Source organism: Chlorocebus sabaeus, chromosome 26 (assembly GCF_047675955.1).
Source record: "Chlorocebus sabaeus isolate Y175 chromosome 26, mChlSab1.0.hap1, whole genome shotgun sequence".
Classification (NCBI taxonomy): Eukaryota; Metazoa; Chordata; class Mammalia; order Primates; family Cercopithecidae; genus Chlorocebus; species Chlorocebus sabaeus.
In genome coordinates, this window is record NC_132929.1 from 1,748,609 (window position 1) to 1,768,391 (window position 19,783).

The 19,783-nt window shown below is 42.7% G+C and overlaps 1 protein-coding gene across 1 annotated transcript in view; it reads right to left on the reverse strand.

Moving 5' to 3' along the window:
• The window catches only part of GABRG3 (gamma-aminobutyric acid type A receptor subunit gamma3), a 566,143-nt gene extending 547,049 nt beyond the window's left edge, over positions 1–19,094 (reverse strand). The window contains exons 1-2 of the mRNA XM_008017336.3: positions 18,851–19,094; positions 12,991–13,139 (exon numbers count right to left, since the gene is read on the reverse strand). Of these exons, the coding sequence (XP_008015527.3) occupies positions 12,991–13,139; positions 18,851–18,903 (202 nt within the window). The 5' untranslated portion in view covers positions 18,904–19,094. The remainder of the gene's footprint in view (positions 1–12,990; positions 13,140–18,850) is intronic.
• Between the last annotated feature and the right edge of the window lie 689 nt (positions 19,095–19,783).

Sequence of the window (19,783 nt, forward strand, 5' to 3'; positions counted from 1 at the left end):
GCAATGCCATAGACAGAACTGGAGATCATTAAGTGAAATAAAGTCAGGCACAGAAAGACAAACATTACAGGCTCTCATTTGTGGGATCTAAAATCAAAACGATTGAATTCATGGACATAGAGACTAGAAGGATGGTTACCAGAGGTTGGGAAGGGTAGTGAGGACGGTGTGGGAGGTGGGGATGGTTAATGAATAGAAAAGAATAGTTAGAAAGAATGAACAAGACCTAGTATCTGATAGCACAGTAGGGGAACTATGGTCAAAAATAATTTAATTGTACATTTTAAAATAACTAAAAGCATATAACTGAATTGCTTGTAACACAAAAGATAAATGCTTGAGGGGATGGATACCCAATTTTCCTTGATATGATTATTATGCACTGCATGCTTGTACCAACATGTCTCATGTACCTCATAAGCATAAATACCTACTATGTACCCACAAAAATTAAAAATAAAAAAGTTAAATAAAATCGGTCAAAAACTAAACAGCAATTCCACTCTTACATGTCTATCTAAGAAAAACAAGAACATTTATCCATGTAAAACTTATACATATATATTCACGGCATCCATTATTCAGAATATCCACTAGTGAAAAACAATCAAAATGCCTATTTAATGTTATCAGTATTAACTGATGAAGAGACAAAACAAAACACAGCCATATAATAGAACATGATTTGGCAACTAAGAGAATAAGATGAAAGAAGTACTGATACAGGCTATCACATTAATAAACCTTGAAAACATTTAAGAAACCTGTCACATATTCTAATGGTTCCATTCATATCAAAAGTACATTACAGGCAAATTTATTGTGACAGAAATTAGATTATTGGTTACCAAGGGCTCAAAGAGGAGTGGCAAGGATAATGTGGAGTGACTACCCCTAAGTGAGTAGCTTTCTCCTTTTTGCAGAGATGAAGATGTTCTAAGCCTAAATTATGGCTGCACAATATTGTGAATATATTAAAAGCCATTTAGTATTGGATTGTGCACTATAATCGGATGAATTTTATGGTATACGAATTACATTTCAATGAAGGTGTTTTCACACAAGCAAAAATATTTTCAGCCATATTGAAAGAGTATAATATTAATTGAAGGGAGATGGTTATAAGTTAAAAACGTATACAATACTATAAATCTTTAATGCCACCACCAAAATAACAATATAAAATTGTAGTCATGGCTATCAGGAAAATAAAGGAAGACAATCATAAAAAGAGGGGAAAGGAGCAAAAAAAGAGACAGGACCAACAGAAAACAAATAAAAAGATCGTAAACTGAAATCGAACTACATCAATAGTGACAGTAAATATAAATGCTCTAAAGACTCCAATTTAAAGGCAGAGATTGTTAGATTGGGGTTTTTTTTTTTTAAGGCAAGATTCACCAATATGTCATCTGCAAGAAACGCATTTTAAACATAAAGACAAACATAGGTTAAAAGTAAAAGGATGGAAAGACGTATATACCATACTAACACTAGTCAAAGAAAAGCTGAAGTGGCTATTTTAACATCTGACAAAGGAGATTTCATAGCAAAGAATATTGCTAGGTATAAAGACTTTCATTATACAATGATAAAGTGGTCAATTAATTAAGAAAACATAAAAATCCTAAATGCATTTACCCCTCGTAACAAGGCTTCAAAATTCATGACTCAAACACTGATAGAACTAAAAATACAGCTACAGTTATTGCTAGAAATATCAAAATCTCACTCTCAATAACTAATAGAAATAGAAAAGCAGCAAGTAGACTTCAACTAAAGTACAAACCAACTTCACCTAATTTGTCTAATTTATGAAACACTCAGGCTAACAACAGTGGAATATACATTCTTTCCAAGTACACAGCATGAGCGACCATAGTCTGTGCCATAAAACAGCTCTCAATAAGCTTAAAAGGATTTATGTTATTCAGAGTATGTTCTTTGAGCACAGTGTAATTAAATTAGAAATCAATAACTGAATGATATCTGGAATAACCTCAAGTATTTGAAACATAAATACCACACATCTAAATACTCCATTGGTCAAAGAAGACATCAAAAGGAAAATTAGGAGCTATTTTTTATTGAATGTAAGTGAAATTAAAACACTGAAATCTGTAGGATGCTAATAAGGTAATACACAGGAGAAAATTAATGACACTAAATATGAAAATTAGAAAAGAACATCTCAAATCAATGCCTTCATCTTCCACCTCAAAACTAGCAAAACAATGCATGAAACACAAAGTAAGCAGAAGAACAGTGTATCAAAGTGGAAATCAAGGAACTAGGAAACGGAATAACTATTCCGATTCAGTAATTCTTGGGGTTGGGCTCTGACTTCTAGCTCTTCGGGTGGATCTGACGCAATGCCAGGTTTGTGAACCGTTGGACTAAATGTCCTTTAGAATCCCTTCAAACCATGGTATCCTAGGAAACTACGATCTCTGCGTCTACAATGGTCCTTGAACTATGGGTCATGAGAACAATAATCTGATCAGTATAGGCACAGTAATACTTCATCAGAGGATCTGTAAGATGTCTTGGATAGGGATGTTAATTACAGACTGATGGAAGTCAGACAGCTGACTTTTAAACACTAAGACAAAGCATTTAGGACAGTCAAGTTGTCTAAGGGCTCTATTCCGGTACACATAAACCAACCCGAAAAAGCAGTGTGTGGCACTGGGAAGTATGGAAGGCACCTGACACCCCCTGCCACCTTATGAATTATGGGCCAGGTACTATCACCTGGAATTCTTTTTTTTCTTTTTTCTTTTTTTTTTTTTTTTTTGTGAGACGGAGTCTCGCTCTGTCGCCCAGGCTGGAGTGCAGTGGCGCAATCTCGGCTCACTGCAAGCTCCGCCTCCCGGGTTCAGGCCATTCTCCTGCCTCAGCCTCCCCAGCAGCTGGGACTATAGGCGTCCACCACCACGCCCGGCTAATTTTTTTGTATTTTTAGTAGAGACGGGGTTTCACTGTGTTAGCCGGGATGGTCTCGGTCTCCTGACCTCGTGATCCGCCCGCCTAGGTCTCCCAAAGTGCATTACCTGTAATTCTTACAGCAGGACTTGGATATAGGTTTAATTTTCTCATTTAGAGACAGAAACCCACGGGCCAGTGAGGCTGTCTCTTTCACTCTGAAACCTGCTGGTAACTGGTGGCAGAACTCATTATGTGAGTCCAGATCTTTTCCCACTCAAACACTTTCTAATCCACACTGCTCAATTCCTGGAGCAGTAATGAATAAACATAAGAAACAGACCATTTGTTATTCTATGAACTGAGCTGAATATTCAAATCAAGACCAGTCACTAGATTATACTTCAGGACATGTCACCTGAGTTATTTGCCAAACAGCATATAAGAAAAAATAAAATACTTCTATGCTGAAACCTCATTATATATTCCCTATTTTTGAAAACCAGCACATATTTTTAATGAACTGTGAAGTGCATGGGTGGGCTCCAACACAGCACTGTCTCACGGAGCCCCTCACGCGATAGAAGGAGCATGGTGCAATCCCAGGTACTCAGGTGTGTGTGTGAAGGGTCAACTGTCCAACGTGGTGAGGAAGAGGCAGGGAAGGTTCAGCCGCCAACCTGTGTTAATCGGAGGTCTTAACCCGGCGGCCTCTGGATGTCTACTTAGTCTCTCCTGGAGATGACAGGTATAATTTCTGAACAGAATTTATTCTCCACCTCCCTTATGCATTTGAATTAACTTTGTGAGAGAATCAGTTAACTAACTCTACAGTAATAGCTTTTACTTCAAGCACAGCAATTAAGAATGTCTGTTTCCTCTCCTCCTACATCTGTTCCGAGAGTGGAGTGAATACATTTGAATTATTTTCTGGATATACAGTAATTGCTGGTAAATGACAAGTCATTGGTCTGCACGGTGGGCTGTGGATTTCAGGTGAGGACTGGCCAGGCTGAACTACTTGAACAGCTGACACAGTTACCAGACGTGCATGGAGAAGGAAAAGGTTGGTTTGACTCACTGAGTCAGAAGGGTGGTCCAGAAAGCAGCCACCAGCCTGGGGCACCTAGATGGTAAGTCATCAGGACACAGTGGATTGAGGGACCCCAAAATATCCCACACTCTACCTCCAACTCCCACTTCCTTCACCTACCCTGCGGCATTTGTACTTTACTCCTTTGGATGAAAACATTGTGTCCCCTATTTTTCTTAAAATATGGAAACAATCAGGATGAAGGGCTGTTGTATGCCTTAATTATCATAATATCTTAATCATACATCTGGTTCTTTGTATGGCCCTTCACACACTCCGAAATTCACTCAAACAGGGCGTTCCAATCTAATCTCTCAAAACCCTGTGACAAGGCATGGTGAGGTTATTCCATTTACACCAAGACCAGCTCAGAAAAATGCAGGTGGGGGGGCTTCGTCTGCTTTCCGCTGGCTAATCCAGTCCTCTCGGAGGTGGCCCACCTGTGACCGGGGCTCCTTCAGCTTCCAGCCTAGAGTTCTATGGCAACTCAACTCTGCTTATAATTTTTCACTGAAAGACATCAAGGAGCTGCATAAAAAGACTCGTTTAAAAATTATACTTCAAGGCCCACACTTTATTGCTTTTAGTTGTTTTAAAACCTAGTATCTGCAACAAAACTAACTCCTGACCTATTTGGGGGACACAGCCCCACTCTTCAGTCATTTTCTGTTTTCCCTTCCCCCTCCAAGAATGGGCAGGGATTCCTCGCGCACTGCCCAGCAGGGAGTTGTCTGCATCACCTCAGCTATCCTGAGTCAGTGCCCGGTGCCATGTCCAGCCTGGAAAGCTGGAAGAAAGCAAGCCCTGGCAGCACCTTCCTCCAGTGCCCCTGCCCAGGTTGGGTGTGTGGGCAGCCACAGCAGAGGAGGAGGCTGGGGTCTCCTGCCATGGGCTGCAGCCATAACACACCCCACCTCCTCACCATGCAACCAGCTTCAGCACGTACTGAATATTCTTATGCCATATTTAGCAGAAGTTTCAACTGAACAGGGAAAATGCATTTTAGAAAAGCCTGGAACAGAAGTTCAGATATGCAAACACCCGAGGAAGCCATCTAGTCATTGACATAGCCAAGAGAAGATGATTCAGATGTTTTGCCTGGATTCAGCGAACCCATCGGTCAGCATCGCCCAGGACTCCACAAAGTGTCTATTCACCTTTAAAAGCCAATATGTAACCTTTTATTTTTCCCGGCACGACCATATTTGGCACAGACTGATTGCCCACATACTGGGGATGGAATCTGTATTCTCTAATCATCTGTTTTCAGGAGAGTGGTTCAACTTTCTTGAAACCCCGAAGGAAGTGAAATTCACTTAGGTCATTTCTCTTCCTTTTCGCGATTTTCTTATTAAAAGGTTTATCCTCCACCAGCCTTTCCCAGCTCACGTGACAAGATCTGTTCCGAGATAAATGATACCCTACATCACCCTGAACCAGCTAAGGACAGGACTGAAGCATTACTTAAAGTGATGGATAAAGAAGGGGAACTAAAACAGATACATCCATAGTTTAGAAGTTAGCTGAGAAGAAATAATGTCTAGGAGAGTAGTCATTATTTTTAAAACATAATGATCAGAACTCAGATTATGAAAACTAATTAGAGGATTCCATGCAGATTTGTTACTTCCATGCAACATGAATGAACGAGTCTATTAAATCCCATCTATTTGTTGTTAAAAATAACAGTGATGCACAATTGTTTCCTGATGACGGATCGCTGTGCAGGAGTTGGACCACGTATGTTGGGAGATGCCAACATACATGGATGCCTCTATAGTTAGGAATTGGAAACGGCACCCTAGGGGGAAAAAAGACCAGTCCTCAGCTGTACACTGTGGAAAGTATACAACAATGTTGTAGAAACTGTTCACGGTCACACCATACCACATTATCCTCAAGACAGTCCTTCAAAATGTATTATCCTCATTTCAAAGATGAAAACACTGATGCTAGGAGAAATAGCACCGCAGTGGGGAGGTGGGGAAGGGACACGAAATGAGGGAGGGCTTCCTGTAGGGGGTGACAACGAGGCTCGAAGACAAGCATGGTATGAGCTCAGCACAGACGGGGGCGGGGGCAGGGAGAGGGGGGAACGGGCCAGGACAGCAGCAAAATCAAGGGTCCAGAGGGAGAAAACAGGAGGTCTAGTATCCCTGAAGTACTGGGCACGTGATTCACAGAGTCAAGAAATGGTAGTGAAGAAGCAGAAAAGAAACAGATAATAGTTTGAGGCTTGAGGCTTGTCTCTTTATGTCTTTTTAAAATTATTTTCCTTTTAGAGACAGGTTCTTGCACCATCTCCCAGGCTGGAGTGCAGTGGTGCAGTCATCGCTCACTGCAGCCTTGAACTCCTAGACTCAAGCCATGCTCCTGCCTCAGCCTCCCAAGTAGCTGGGACCACAGGCGTGTGCCACCACACCTGGCTAATTTTTTTTTTCTTTTTCTTTCTTTCTTTCTTTTTTTTTTTTTTTTTTTTTTTTCTGTAGAGACAAGGTCTCCATGTTGATCAGGCTGGTCTCGAACTCCTGGGCTCAAGTAATCTTCCTGCCTCAGCCTTCCATCTTTATGTCATTTTAAGGGGCTTGGTCTTTATCTGAGAAGCAAAGTGCAACTTTCAAGAGTTTCATATTAAAGAGGTTAATTTAGACGAAAGTGGGAGTCTACTTTCTACTATCTACTACTAAGTGCTATCTGGAGACTCCCCTTCTCTCGTCTCTCGCCATCAGAAGAACGCAAATATGGAGAGCCTCTCGGGGGCTCCCAAGGTGTGCCAGGGACGGGGATGTAAAGGAGGTGAGCGATGAGCTGGCCTCTCCCACGAACTAATAGTGAATCCATGTACAGCACATTATGTACATATGAGTTCACGGCACCTTGATGAGGGATGAGAAGGCCTGATGGTTACAGCAAATGAAATTGGCTAGATTGGGAAGAAAAGAAAGTCATGAGAAAAGAAAAGCGATTCAGATGTTTATAGGAAGTTCTCTTTTAAAGCAGAGCCCTTCGGAGCCATGAAAGAAAATGGTTTCTAATTCAGCATCTTTTACGAGGAGAGCTGTTCTTGGGCAGTGACTCTGTTTTCTGATTGAATATCATCAAGTTGCTGGGTTCTGCCAATCAGTTGTGATTTAGCATTTAAATGAGACAGGAAGACAAGTCGTAATTTGTCCCAGTGATCATGGGTGCTTTCACCAGCCCCCTCTGCTGCCCCAAGGACCAGATAGTGTTCACTGTGGAACGTTAAAGTCACAAAACCAAAGAGGAGCATCCTGCCTCCTGACTTTATGTTTACTTGTTTGTTAAAAATCTTTTCACTCACAAAGCACAGAGCATGTTCTCACCTGTGATGATGACTTATGAGGACTAAATGGCAGAATGCTTTAGGGGAGTTGCCTTCTTTGAAATGAACACTTGCTCTTGGTGTATACATACGCTGTTTTATTTGGGAAATTCACAATTCCTTGGGTACACAATGGAAACATAAAATCTCTAGGACTGTGAATTTCGCTTGCCTGTTGCACATGGCAGCACCTTAGTATATCTTCTTGCAAGTGCTGCATTGCCAGGGTGCGAGGAATATTTTTGAATAGGCTTGCCTTGAGTTTTCTACAAATAGTGCAATGGTCAAATCATCTTGCTGTAGAGCCAGAGAGATCTGGGTTGGAAGCCGAGCTCACCCACTGTCTCCCCATTTGCAATTTTCTACCTCAGGGGACCCATGGGGTGCCCAGTGATACCATGAGGAAGATGCTTCCCTGTAGCCTACCACAGGATACATGAACTTCCAACTGGACTTAGCTTATCCAGAGAGGCAAGGAACCAGTCTTGTGTATCTCTGCTCTCTGACTGAGCAGCGTCTGACAATCAAGGAGGAAACTGGTAACATATTCTAAAGCACCTCTTTCCATATAAATGCAGGATTGCCACACACTCTTCACACTGGAAAGATTTTCTATCTAATTAGGATGCAAACACCATGATGACAATTGAATTTGTGAACTTGTGCAATGGGAATTTAGATATATCACTCACTGACGAAATATTTTAAAGCTGGAAGGAAAGTTAAGAGTCATTTTAGTCCCTCTCCTTCATTGCATGGGAGAGGCGACTGAGGTATCAAGGATGACATTTCTCCAACACTGCACTAGACACGCATCTTCACAGTCTCCCACGCTACACACACAGATTTTGAAATTCTATGGCTATTGGAACCAGCATAGTTCTAGATCCTGCTACAGACATGCTGGAGTCCTGGGCTTGGAAAAATGGAGGGACAGTGCGCCTGGGCAGTGTGAGCACTAGCAAGTTGTCAGGCAGTGGAGCCTCCCAGAAGAGAAACAGCAAGCCATGGTCAGGCACATCCCACTGATGGTGCGTCTGCTGCAATACCCCCTTCCCCTTATGGTCACCACAAGGCCTGTGAGGGCCTGTACCAGCAATTGTATGTGCCACTTCCCTCCTGGCCAAATATACCACTGCTCTCTTGGGTCAGAATCTACTTTTTGATCTATCAATTGTCAATCTATTCAAATAATCCATAGAAAACTAGACAGAAAATAGGCAAGGATATAGAACTGAACACCACATTCAGACAACAGGATCCAGTCCATCCATTGATGGCAGGATACATACTCTTTTCAAGGCCATGGAGCATTTGCCAAAATAGACCATATCCTGGATGGCAAATCAAACATTAACACATTTAAAAGAATTAAACTCATATAGAGTATATTCTCTGATCATAGTGGAATCAGGCTAGAAATCCATAACATACAATAGGAATATGTCCAAGTACTTGGAAACTAAAAACACACTTCTCTTTTTTTGTACAGAAATGTTCACAGCAGTTTTATTCACAAAAGTCAAAATTTGGAAACAATTCCATTTCAAAACCTAAAACACAATGATCGATCTCCCTCTTCAAGAGTAAAATTTGGGAATGTTTTTCAGTTGAAAAATCACGTCCTTATTGGGATGAAAGTTCTCTATGAGACCAAGCTTGGTTTTTTTTGTTTTTTTTTTTTTAAACTTTTATTTTAACTTCAGGGGTACATGTGCAGATTTCTTATATAGATAAACTCATGTCATGGAGGTTTGTTGTACACATTATTTTATCACTCAGGTAATTAGCCAAGTACCCATTAGTTATATTTCCTGATCCTTTCCCTCCTCCAATCCTCCACCCTCAAATAGGCCCCAGTGTCTGCTGTTCCCCTACGAAACAGGCTTCTAAATAATTCATGAGTTAAAGCAAAAAATTTCAAGGGAAATTTAAAAACACATTGAACTGAATGAAAATGAAAATATGACATAACAAAATTCATGGGATGAAGTTAAAGAATTACAGAAAGGAAAAGTTCCTTACATAAGAAAATAATAGTCTCAAATCAAAGACTCTAAGTTCTACTTCAAAAAGAAGAAAACCAAAATAAGCCCAAAGCAAGAAAACTAAAGGAAATAATAAGTATAAAAGCAAAACTGATGTCATTGGGAAAAAAAATAACAGAAAAAGTACCACACAAAAAGTTGGTTCTTTAAAAAGGTCAATAAAATAAACCTCTAGCAAGACTGACAAAAAAAGGAAGATGCCACCAGTTACCAGTATCAGAAATGAAGCAGGGATATTATCATAGGTCCTACAGACATCACAAAAGATGATGAGGGAATATCATGAACAATGCTAAACACATAAATTTGACAACTTAAAAGAAATGGATCAATTTCTTGAAAAAATCACCACAACTTTAATATGAAAGTGATCATTTGAATAGACTTATTAAGGAAATGAAAAAAACTCCCAGAAAAGAAATCTCCTGGCCCAGAGGGTATCACTGGAGAATTTTATCAAACATTTAAAGAATCAACACAAACCCTTATATAATCTCTTCTAGAAAACAGAAGATGAGGGAGTACTTCCCAACCCATTGTATAAAGCTCCTATTACCCAAGACTGAAAAAATAGTCCCTTAAACATGGAAATGCAAAAATCCTTAACAAAGTATTAGCAAATAGAATTCAGCAATATACAAAAGGAGGTTTTTAAAAGAGTATTTTTTTTTTTTTTTTGAGACAGAGTCTCACTCTGTTGCCCAGGCTGGAGCACAGTGGCGCGATCTCAGCTCACTGCAAGCTCTGCCTCCCGGGTTCACGCCATTCTCCTGCCTCAGCCTCCTGAGTAGCTGGGACTACAGGCGCCGCCACTATGCCCGGCTAATTTTTTGTATTTTTAGTAGAGATGGGGTTTCAGCATGTTAGCCAGGATGGTCTCGATCTCCTGACCTCGTGATCCGCCCGTCTTGGCCTCCCAAAATGCTGGGATTACAGACTTGAACCACTGCGCCTGGCCTTAAAAGAGTATTATTAAACACCATGACTAAGTGGGATTTACTGGATTAACCAGGGATGCCATACTGATTCAATATTTGAAAATCAATTAATATAATCCACCGTATTGACGGACTGAAGAAATAATCATATAATCATACCAACTGATGCAGTAAAAGGAAGCCTTTGGTGAAATTCAAGGCCCATTCATGATTTTTTAAGTATTGTGAAACTTTTTTTTAACGTATCAGAAAACTAGGAATAGACGAAACTTTCTCAACTGGATAAAGAACATGTACAAAATACCGCCAGCTAATACCACACTTCATGGGAAAAGACTGAAGGCTTTGCCCCTAAGATCTGGAACAGGACAGAGATGTCCATTCACACCACTGCTGTTCAACATAGTGCTGGGAGTTCTAGCCAGGGCAACAGGCAAGAAAAAATAAATAAAAGATACCCAGATTGGAGAGCAAGAATGAACACTCTCCCTATTTGCAGATGACAATGATGGTGTACATAGAAAATGCCCAAGAACCTACCAAAACAAAACCAAAGTCCCAAACTTCTATTACTAATAAGTTCAGCAAGTCAGAGAACAGACCAACATACCAACATCAATTGTATTTACTATAGTAGACTAACACAGGCAAAATGAAATGTGAAAATACAGTACTATTCACAATCACTCCAAAAAACAATACTTTGTCATAAATCTAACAAAATACATTCAGGACATATCTCTTGAAAACTAGAAACCACTGATATAATGATATAAGAACATAAAGAAGATCTAAATAATGAAAAGACCTATCATATGCATGGATTGGAAGATGCAACATAGTAGAGATGCCAGTTCTTTCCAGATTGATACCTACACTTAACAAACTCCTACCAAATCCCAGCAGGATTTTTCTGTAGTTACAGAAAAAATTATTCTAAAATTTATATTGAAAAGCATATGAACTCTAAGAAGTTAAGACGAGTTAATGTTGAAAAGGAGGAAAAAAGAGGTTGAATTACTTGATAAAATTTGAAGACATAATACAGCTATGGTAATAAAAAATGTGGGTATAGACAGAGTGACAGACACACAGATAAAACAGAACGAAACAAAGAACCAGAAATAACCCACACCAGTCAAGTCAGCTGATTTTTGACAACTTCATAAAAGCAATTCAGTCAAGGAAGGATAGTCTCTCCAACAAATGGTGCTGGAGTAATTGGGCATCCATGGAGGGTGGGGGAAAATAAATTAGAACTAAATCTTACATTTTGATTTTATATAAAAATCAAAACAGTTAACAAATTAAAATGTAAGGGATGAAATTATAAAACTTTCAGAAGAACACAAAGGAGAAAATCTTCAAGAGCTAGGGCTTCATACAGAATTCTTAGACAATACTCTAAAAGCAAGCTCCATAAAAGAAAAATCAATAAAATTGGATTCTGTCAATATTAAAAACTTTTCCTCTGTGAAAGATGCTATTAAAAGGATTAAAAGCAAGCTAAGGATTTGACATAAAAGATCATACCTAGGATATATAGAGAACTCTCAATCTCAGCAGTAAGAAAATAAAATAAGATCAAATAATCCAATTTTTAAAAGGGCAAATAAGATGAAGAGATAATTCAATGAGAAGGATATACTAATGGCAAAAAAATAAATAAAAGAGGAGTTCAGTGTCACTAACAATTAGGGAAATGCAAATTAAGACAACAATGAGATATCAACCTATTAAATATATACCTATTAGAACAGCTAACATAAAAAATAGTGGAAATACTAGTTGCTGGTGAGGACACAAAGAAACTGGATCTCTCAGATATTGCTGGTGGAAACGAAAAATAGTGTATCCGCTTTGGAAAAGCGTTTGACGGTGCCTTAAGCAATTAAACGTACTTCTGCCATACAACCCAGCAATCGTACTCCCGGGCAGTTATCCCAGAAAATACAATCTTATGCTCACATAGAAACCTGTATACAAACGTGCTCAGTCATTTTATTTGCAATAGACAAAAACAGGAAACAATCAAAATGTTCCCCAATAGACGAATGGCTAAAGAAGCTGTGATACACTCATACCACGAACAAATATTCTGCAGTGAAAAAGAACAAACTACTGACATGTGTAACAACTTGAATGAATCTCAAAATCATTTTGCTGGGGGGGGGGAAAAAAAAAAAAAAGCCAGTCTCAAAAGGCCAATGATTCCACAGATGTAACATTCTCAAAGTGACAAAAAGTAAATAAATAAAAAGTAAATAAAGAACAAATTGAACAAATTTGAGGCTGACAATGGTTAGAAATTGGGGGGAAGGAAGCAGATGTGACAGAAAAGGGATAGCAAGGGGAATACAAGATCCACTTTCGCCTGATGAGTTGTTCTGTATCTCGATTTCAAGGATCGTCACATAAGCCTACATGGGGTAAAATGACACAGAGCCATGCTCCTGCATGGCACCAACGTCAGTTTCCTGGTTTGGTATCCCACTCAGTTATCTATTGTGTGACAAGTACAGGAGACCTTTCTGTACTGCCCTTGCCATCCTCTTGGAATTTACAATTACTCAAAAGTTAAACCTTTAAAAACCTATCACTACAGAAGATTTTTCTATCGGAATAACAAGAAACAACACTCACTTCCAATATCCGGCCTCAGCTTTTTATCATATTCTCTTAGCAGCTTGTTGAGAATAAGAGTCACGTCAGTGTCTTGGGATTTTGGAGCCAAGACCCACTTTTGGTTTGCTGACGAATCTTCATATTCATCCTCTTCCACCTTTCTGGACCTGGAGTTATAGCACAAAAATGCGACAAGTAAGTGGCAGCAATGGCTCTAGGAGGAGCCTAAGTTTGTCCTATCCAAGTACCACGAAAGGGGTAGAAAGTCCCCAGTACCCACAGCCCAACCACACACGTGAAACCCCGAAAATTTTTTTTAAAAAAAGAAACACAAAATAGGAATGATTGCATAGGAAGAACGCTACTGCTATTAACAAGGTATGTTTTTATTAAATGTGACAAGACCATCCCCCAACCCAGTTAAACTACAGACAACGTGGCAGGTAAACAATACCAGAGGGCTAACCAGCAGGCAACACGACCCTTGAATCCACTCCGAGAGACTGTGAAGGCCAAGGCACAAACCTTCTAGAGGTTTTCCATATGGTGATTGTATCATGTTGTTTCCACCCCTAACCATCAAGACCTCATTTTAGTTGAAGGTGAGATTAGCTTTTGCAGACTGGACTCATTCAAAATAGTTGAGTCTGACTCTGTGCTTCTCTTGGAGGCGGGAATCTGGGGGTCTAGACACTTGGACATTGTGAGGGGGTCTGCTTTGCCGGCACTCAGGTTGGAAGCAAGGACAGAGATGTCTGCTGGTGACTAGTGAAGACCCTCTGGCAATCTTACACGCCTCGGTCAACACAAACTGATTCATCTTCTGCACAGCAGGCTAACATAGACATGAAAAACTAAGCTTTCGAATACATCTTCAACATTCTGACTTCTTAGTAAATGAGTCTCAGTGAACGCCTGGGCATCTCTGAGCATGTTTTGTGCAGAGAGGAGCTGGACAGCCTACTCTCCCGGGTGACATGCACTGACAGGAGTGCCTGAATGGAGAGGCCTCGGGATGACCAGCTAGTTTTACTTCTTAATTTTTTTTTTTTTTTTCAATTTTTTATTTTTTTGGTTCTGCAGTTTTCGGGGTTTTTTTGTTTTGTTTTTTGTTTTGTTTTGTTTTTTTGAGACGGAGTCTCGCTCTATCACCCAGGCTAGAGTGCAGTGGCACAATGTCGGCTCACGGCAAACTCCGCCTCCTGGGTTCACGCCATTCTCCTGGCTCAATTTTTTGTATTTTTAGTAGAGACGGGGTTTCACTGTGTTAGCCAGGATGGTCTCGATCTCATGACCTTGTGATCCGCCCGCCTCGGCCTCCCAAAGTGCTGGGATTACAGGCGTGAGCCACTGCGCCCGGCCCAGTTTTCAGTTTTTAAAAAAAAAAAAAAATTGGTTTATAATTGACACACACTTGTACTTGACAAGCTGGTTTTCTCAATGAGTGAGGCCATCTCAACACTATAGTCATGTGGGCTTAGAGAGCGGACAGTCTCTTTCTGCCTTAAAGCAGCATTTCCAGACTACTGTTGGCCCCAGCAAGAAAGCATGTGAAATAAACCAACCTTTTCCTTCCCAGTTTGTCAGTGTGCATGCTTTAATAACTTTTTATTCACAGAAGAGAATAATAAAAAGAATTGAAAACTGCACGGAGGCAGATTTGTCCTGACTAGATATGAACTCTTTTCTGTTTAGCTTCCCAGATGGGAGCCAGAATGTTAGTGTCATGTCAGGACACTTGTGCTCTGGGATGTAAGTTTCTTGAACTTAATTTTGAGAATTGTCTAAATTATCTATAATTCACAAGATGTTAATTAAAAAAAAGACTTTCACATTCATTTTGGTACTGAATTTAGGTCTTCATATATACACATATGCATACTTATGTAATATATACATGAGTCTTTTAAAGTGTGTTAACTAGCCATAATGTAGACTAGAGTGTTGGCCAGATAGTCTAAACCTAGATGAGCATGTACATAAATGAGAGATCTTGACAATCAGTATACGGCATATGTCTCAAAGAATGACTTCCCCACTTACATTTTTCCTAGGCTGATCTTAAACTGTAATTCTATTTCTTGAGTACCTATTGGCTAGAAGGTTAAATTAAATCATCCACAGAAACTATAAATTGCTGTTGATTTTTATGCACATTTGATATTCATGATCGACAGGAACTTTTAAATGTGGGGCACATATTCAGTAAGGAATATGTTGCATTTCATTATTTATAAAAGTGAACATTTACAAGTAATACTACAGGATTTTAAATGTTACTCTAAAATATTTCATGTCATCTGGCCGGGCATGGTGGTTCATGCCTCTAATCCCAACACTTCGGGAAGCTGAGGTGGGTGGGTCATCTGAGGTCAGGAGTTCAAGACCAGCCTGGCCAACAGCGTGCAACCCTGTCTCTACTAAAAATACCAAAAAAGTAGCTGGGCATGGTGGCACATGCCTGTAGTCCTGGCTATTCGGGAGGCTGAGGCAGGAGAATTGCTTGAACCCAGGAGGCAGAGGTTGCAGTGAGCTGAGATAGTGCCACTGCACTCCAACCTGGGCAACAGAGTAAGACTCCATCTCAAACAATAATAATAATAATAATAATAATAATAATAATAATAATAATAATAAATTTTAAAATTAAAATATTTTGTGTCATCGGAAGTATTATCAGAAATGTTAATTTTATCATCTTGCAAAATTTTTTTAAAACTTAAAGAGCAGGTTGAAGCATTTAGATAGCTGGGAATCAAGCACTGCCCACAGGACAGGGCAAATCACTACAGAGCAAGGGCATCTGGAGCAGTGAGGAGAGGCTGGTAGCTCATCTCAGCAGAATCTGGCACAACATGCTCAGGACACTTGGTGATTCAGCCCAGGTGCCTTCCTCCTTCCCTCTGCTGTCTCTGTCTCTTCCCCTCTCTCTTCTTCCCTTCCCCTCCCATTCTCCTCCCGTCTCCTACCCCCACCACTACACAGCCAGACCACACACTCCACACTCTGTTATTGTCTATGGCCCTGATAGTCACATACACACAAACCGAGCACAGTAACCAGCTTTTCATCATTCTCTGTATATGCAGCCTTCGTTTTTGAAAATTACTTCCAGCTACCTACAGGTATTCTAATAAGCCTAATTCTCCCTCTAGTGGTGATGAGAGGGTTTTCCTGAAACTGCAAGAGCTTCCTCCTTAGAGGCCAGTACAGGTGGCAGCGAGGGGGACCAAGAAAAAGAAAGCAGAAACGTTCTCTTCCACCCCTTCAGGAGGCATATCAGGGCCCCAGCTGTGTAACCTGGTCGGGTAGGCAGTGGGAAGAGTGAGGCCGAGATGCTCTAGGTCCCTGGGCTGTGAGCACCCTTCTCCCTCAAATCCTGAAAATGAAATAGAAGCCTCACATTGCTAGTGCCAGACCACCAGGCCCACAGGAAAATCCTTGCTTTGATGAAAACGAAATCTCTTCTCAGAGGACCCATTAGAATGTGGATAATATAGAAATATTTTCTTTCCCTAAATTCTAAGTGAATTATATATAGTTTTTATGAGCACTGTTACTTGCATTGTTGGATCCTAAACACCATTACTGCAATTAGCTTTTTCTTAAAAATAAATCAGTGATGTATTGTCATTGTCAAAAAACAACTCAACCCTCAGATCTTATCTTCATGTCTTACACCTTTGCTTAAAGCAGAAGGACCGAGAAAAAGTCTGAAGTATTTTTAAACATTAAAAGGAGTTCCTAAACCTCAGAAAGCAGTTAAGGCATCACCAAGGTCTGAGTGGGAATCGGTGCGTTTTATGAAGCCCATGGGTGTCAAAATGGGGAGCCCCCCTTCTGGGGAGCTGCTGAGCCATCACCACAAAGCACAGACATCAGACCCTCATCCAAGGAACTTCCACAGCAGGAAGGAACTCAGAGTGCAAATGAGAAACCCCTCCGAATTCAAAACAGTTTTGAAAGATGACACTGCACATCAGATTGCTTCACATGTCTGTACAACCCATTCAGAGAACAAAGACACTCTCAAAGAAGAGGCATATAGCAATAAAGTTAGTATAAAATTTGGATTTTTTAACTGATCTGTAAGTTCTATTATGAAAGCTGGGAAAACAACCCAAATACAGAACAAATGAAAATCATTATGTCTGTCTTCGCAGAATGGAAGGATGAAGAATCCCAAGAGATTCTGCGTATATTTGGGAATCCCCAGTAACCGAACTGTTTTAAGGCAGAGGCTAAGGTATTTTCCTACTAAGCACATGCAGTAGTGAGGACGATAGTCTGTGTTTCTTTTAGAATGTTAAGAATCCAGAGATCTAAACAGTTGATTACTGAACCCGAAGGGCTGGTCGCTCGTTTGAGCTGGTGGCAATAGAAAGGTGGCAGAGATGTGACTGCTGGCCTCAACGCTATGCCCGGTGCTGTCTACCTCCCTCTCTGCCTCTAAACAGAGACACAACCAGGAATAAGCAACCTCAGAAAGCATATCTCCATTTCTTTCACCAGCTGCCTCTTTAGATAGAAAGAAACTTCAGCTGAAAGGCCCAAGGAGTGCTCTGTCTCTTTGAAAGAGTTGCCGGTGAGTCACCGGTGGAGTCGGCTTCCACACTCAACTCAGCAAAGAGGAGCAGTGGTAAGGGGGAGGGCCAGGGCTTCCTCCCTCAGGGTAAGCTCCTCTGCCCAGTTCAGGAGTGAGAACTGGGGGCCCCTTGATGTTTAGTAGGATTTATTCATGTGTCTTCCTAGCTCCTTAAGAGTTCACAAATATGAATGAAAAGGCCTGATGGTGGCCAGGCTTGTGCGCGCAAGGACGCCCTCTGATTCTCTGGCTCCCAGAGCCAGGAAATGGAGAAGCGTCAAAACAAGAGGGTTTAGGGGCTAGGGGCACGCTGAGCTTCCTAGGGTGGGGAAAGGGGAAGGCCAGACACTGCTCCGATTTTTAAATCACAGGGCAATCGGCAAGTTCTAGCCAGAGATCCAGCCAGAGAGACAGAATTAAAGAAACTAAACCCAGAATCTCCAGTTGTGTTTACAGCAACAGGGTTTAACCCTTTGGGTCCCACTGTCTTCGTATCCTCATGCGCCCTCTTCGTCTCCTCTGGAGTGATTCTAAGCTCCCATCAGCTGGCTGGTGTGCTGGGAGGAAGGTTGCGGAATTTATGGTGAGATAATTTCTTACATTACCAGGCAGAAGCCTTATTATCCATTTCAACATGCGTGCTTTATGGGGGTGGGAGTGCGTGTGTTCCTGTGTGTGAAAGTGGCTGATCTGGAAGGTAGGTAGGTGTGCCTGTGTGTGTGTGTGTGTGAGAGAGAGAGAGGACCTGGCAGGGGAGTCCTCTCAGACAAGCCGGGCTTTCTGCTGCCCACCTGGTCCCAATTCCCCCGCACCTGCCTCCAATGCATTAGCTCTTTCCAGCCCGGTCTAAACTGGGCAGTTAGAACCACGGTTCCCGGGTTCTTGGAAATTTCAGAGTGATGGAATTGACAGAGAATGTCAGCCAAAGTGTGTGTGTGTGAGCGCCCCTGAAACAGCTGAGGTGGGAATTAGGGGTCGGTAAGGAGCCAGAAATGGCCCCTGCCCCATGATCCTGGTTTTCAAAACCCCTTAAAATCACCAGATCCTAAAAGCCTCAGGAGACGAGCCATTAATGTGAGTCCCCACACTCCCGGCTGCAGAGGAGAAAGCAGACGACCGCGTCTGAGGGAGCTGGGACAGGTGAGGTGTGGGCCGACTTCCCCGTCCCCTCCCGGCCCGCCGTGCCGCAGCCCAGCCGACGGCTGGCGCGCCAGGGACTCCGACAGACAGCGCCCCCCGCCGCCCTGTCGCCCAGCTCGGGGCCTCCGGGGATGCGGCCCCCGCGCCACTTACCGCGCGTGCAAGCCCGAGAACAGGCAGAGGAGGAGCAGCAGCTTCGGGGCCATGGTGCGGTGGAGCTCGGGGCGCAGGGTCTGGGGCCTCGGCCGGGCGCGGCTTCCTGCAGCGCGGACCTGGTCCCCGCCGGCCCTCTCTGCCCCGGCTTCCTCCGAGGCTGCTGGCGGCGGGCGGGACAGGAGTCTACTCCGGCGCTGGCCGCGCCCCCGCGGGGCGCACACGGGACGCACACGGGACGCCGGCCCCCCGCGGCGCGCCGCCCCCGCCCGCACAGTGGCGCCGGTCCGCGCAGCCGGGTGGGGGAGCAATGGGCGCCGGGGACCCCCTGGCGCGGCGCCGCCCACCCCGCTGGAGCAGCGAGCGGGCGCGGGTGCCCAGGCCGGGCTGTGAGCGCTGTGCGGTCGCCGCGCTGAGAGGCGGGGGCAGGCGGGCGGCTGTCCTCTGGCAGCGCCTCTGAGGCGGTCCCGGCGGGGAGGAGTTTCCCCAATTACACGCCTGACAACGCGCAGGGCGAGGAAGGCGAGGTTTGAATGGACTCGGAGTTTGAGGCCAGGAAGGGGGCGGAGCTCCGAGGGGGAGGGGAGGCTGGGGATCCCGCAGGGAGCCTGAAGAAAGGTCCCCGGGGTGGGCACCTTGAGAGCCAGCCCGCGCTCTGCCTTCCTCCGGCCGTTTCTACCCAGGGCAGGTTTCCTCCAGCGCTGCCTGACCTCCCGTGGCCGCCGTCGCCCAGGGTCGAGACGCTTTGCTGAAAGCAGCCCTTTCATCGCACTCTTCGTGCTAAGTCGGCTGAACTGGCCACTGATAAGATTCTGTGCTTGGAAAGGTGGCTTTCTGCGGGAATATTTGGAAAAAAGCACTCCAGATTTATGCCTTTCTTACAGAAAAGAGAGACTAACACGTAGCAATAAACAGTAGAGGTGGAAAGCAATA